Source organism: Zalophus californianus, chromosome X (genome assembly GCF_009762305.2).
Source record: "Zalophus californianus isolate mZalCal1 chromosome X, mZalCal1.pri.v2, whole genome shotgun sequence".
NCBI lineage: Eukaryota > Metazoa > Chordata > Mammalia > Carnivora > Otariidae > Zalophus > Zalophus californianus.
In genome coordinates this window covers 62,406,352-62,408,529 of record NC_045612.1, presented here as the reverse complement: position 1 = coordinate 62,408,529, position 2,178 = coordinate 62,406,352, and the positions used below count along the sequence as shown (strand labels likewise).

General features: G+C 42.3%; 1 protein-coding gene across 1 annotated transcript; it reads right to left on the bottom strand.

Annotated features, from left to right (window-relative positions):
• Positions 1–932: 932 nt before the first annotated feature.
• LOC113930877 (acidic leucine-rich nuclear phosphoprotein 32 family member B-like) lies at positions 933–1,784 on the bottom strand. Its single transcript, XM_035725626.1, has one exon. It carries the CDS (start codon positions 1,782–1,784, stop codon positions 939–941), a length of 846 nt encoding a protein of 281 aa, XP_035581519.1. The 3' UTR covers positions 933–938.
• Between the last annotated feature and the right edge of the window lie 394 nt (positions 1,785–2,178).

Here is a 2,178-nt window from a genome sequence, read left to right as displayed (position 1 = left end):
GGTATGTGTATTTAAAAACAGCTTCCTGGCACCTGTCATAATGGCTGGTATCAAAAAAATAAAACATCACAAGTGTTGGGGAGAAAATGAAGAAAAGATATTTTCACCCCTATCATTATTGAAATATTATTTACAATAATCAACCTAAGTGTCTATTGATAAATGGATAAAGAAGATGTGATATTTATTTATTTATTTATTTATTAACACATATACAATGGAATATTACTCAGCCATCAAAAATAATGAGATCTTGCCATTTGCAGCAACATGGATGGACCTAGATGGTATTCTGTCAAGTGAAAAAAAATCAGACAGAAAAAGACAAATACCATATGATTTTACTTATATGTTGAATCTAAAACACGAAACAAATAAACCAAAAAAAGCAGAAACAGATGCATAAATACAGAGAGTAAATTGATGGTTGCCAGAAGAGAGAGGGGTAGGGAGATGCAAAAAATGAATAAAGCAATGTGGGATGTACCGGTTTCCAGATATGAAAGTCATGAGAATGAAAGACAGAATATAGAGAATACAGTCAATGGTATTGTAATGGCATTCTTTGGTGACAGATGGTAACTACACTTGTGGTGAGCACAGCATAATGTATACACTTGTTTTTTTTTAATGTTAAGATTTTATTTACAAAGCCTCTTTGTTGTACGGAAAGTAAAAATGCTGTTACAGTCTCGGTGTAACTGGTAGCCACAGACGGCCAGCTCCCCAATCACAGCTCTCCACGCTACAGCAAGTCTGACATGAAAACCTAACAATGCTTACAATTTTGTTGGGGTGAAGTCCCCAAGCTTGGTGGTGAATTTCCAAGAGGGGCTAAATGGAGGAAGGTGGAATGTCACAGGAACTATTCTTTGGCTCTTTGGGTGGGTGGGTGTCCTGGGGTTTGTATCACAGCTACCTTTTTTTTTTTTCAACAGCTACCAAATCCATATGAGCAGTCCAACCAATACTGAACAGTTCTTTCTTTCCAAGTTATTTGGGGTCTTAATCATTTCTCCTTCATCGTCTGTTTCTCTCTTCCTCTTTTCACCTTTCCCACTTTCTTCCTCTTCTTCATCTTCATCTTCATCCTCATCGTCTTCATCTTCATCAACTTCTCCATCATGTCCAAATTCTTCCTCCCCACTGACGTCGTCATCTTCATCCTCTTCCCCTTCCACATCTTCGTCTTCGTCTTCGTCCTCTTCGTCGTCAAACTCTTCCTCCTCACCATCCTCATCCTCCTCGTCCTCCTCATCTTCGCCTTCTTCATCCTCCTCTTCTTCATCCACACCATCCATCTCAGCATCTGAGTCAGGGGCTTCCCGATCCTCCCGATCGTAGCCATCCAGGTAGGTCAGCTGGGGCAGGAGCTTGAAGACACTCTCTCGGTAGTCATTTAGGTTAGTAACCTCACAGTTAAACAGATCCAGGCTTTTCAGATATTCCAACTTTTTCAAAGGTTCCAAGGTGCTGATATCTTTCAGTTTAATTCCACTTAAGTTTAGATGTGTAAAATTTGGAAGTTTTTCTGCTAACATGTCCAGACCTCCAAAGATTCTATTGTCACTGAGCTCAAGCTTTTTCAATTTAGGTAGTTTGGGGAGATTTGAAACTGAAATCAAGCCTACATTTATTAAACTGAGGAACTCTAAGTTCACAAATTCAGCTGTTAAGCCCTCAATTTTCCCATCATTTGATTTGCAATTATCCAGGACAAGTTCTCCAACAGCTGCCGGGGTCTGGTTCCTCAGCTCCAGGTGGATCCTCCTCTTCATGTCCATGTTTCACTCTTCCCCCCTCTTCAAACTTAACTTTCCGCGGCGGGGGCGGAGGGGGGGAGAGGCGTCCCCGCCTGCGCAGCGAGAGCCGTTGGAAGGGGTCTGCTGGCGGTAGAGGCCGGCGGCGTGGTCCCAGGCGGCTGGCGGCGTGCAGGCTCTGTATACACTTGTTAAATCACTGTTTTACACCTGAAAAAAATGTAAAATTGTGGAAGAACTATATTTTTACTTTTTTTAAAGATTTTATTTATTTATTTGAGAGAGAGAGAATGGGAGATAGAGAGCACGAGAGGGAAGAGGGTCGGAGGGAGAAGCAGACTCCCTGCTGAGCAGGGAGCCCGATGTGGGACTCGATCCCGGGACTTCAGGATCATGACCTGAGCCAAAGGCAGTCGCT

Bases quoted from the DNA above. Each gene is read 5' to 3' on its own strand.
- LOC113930877 (XM_035725626.1), bottom strand. From the start codon at position 1,784: ATGGACATGAAGAGGAGGATCCACCTGGAGCTGAGGAACCAGACCCCG.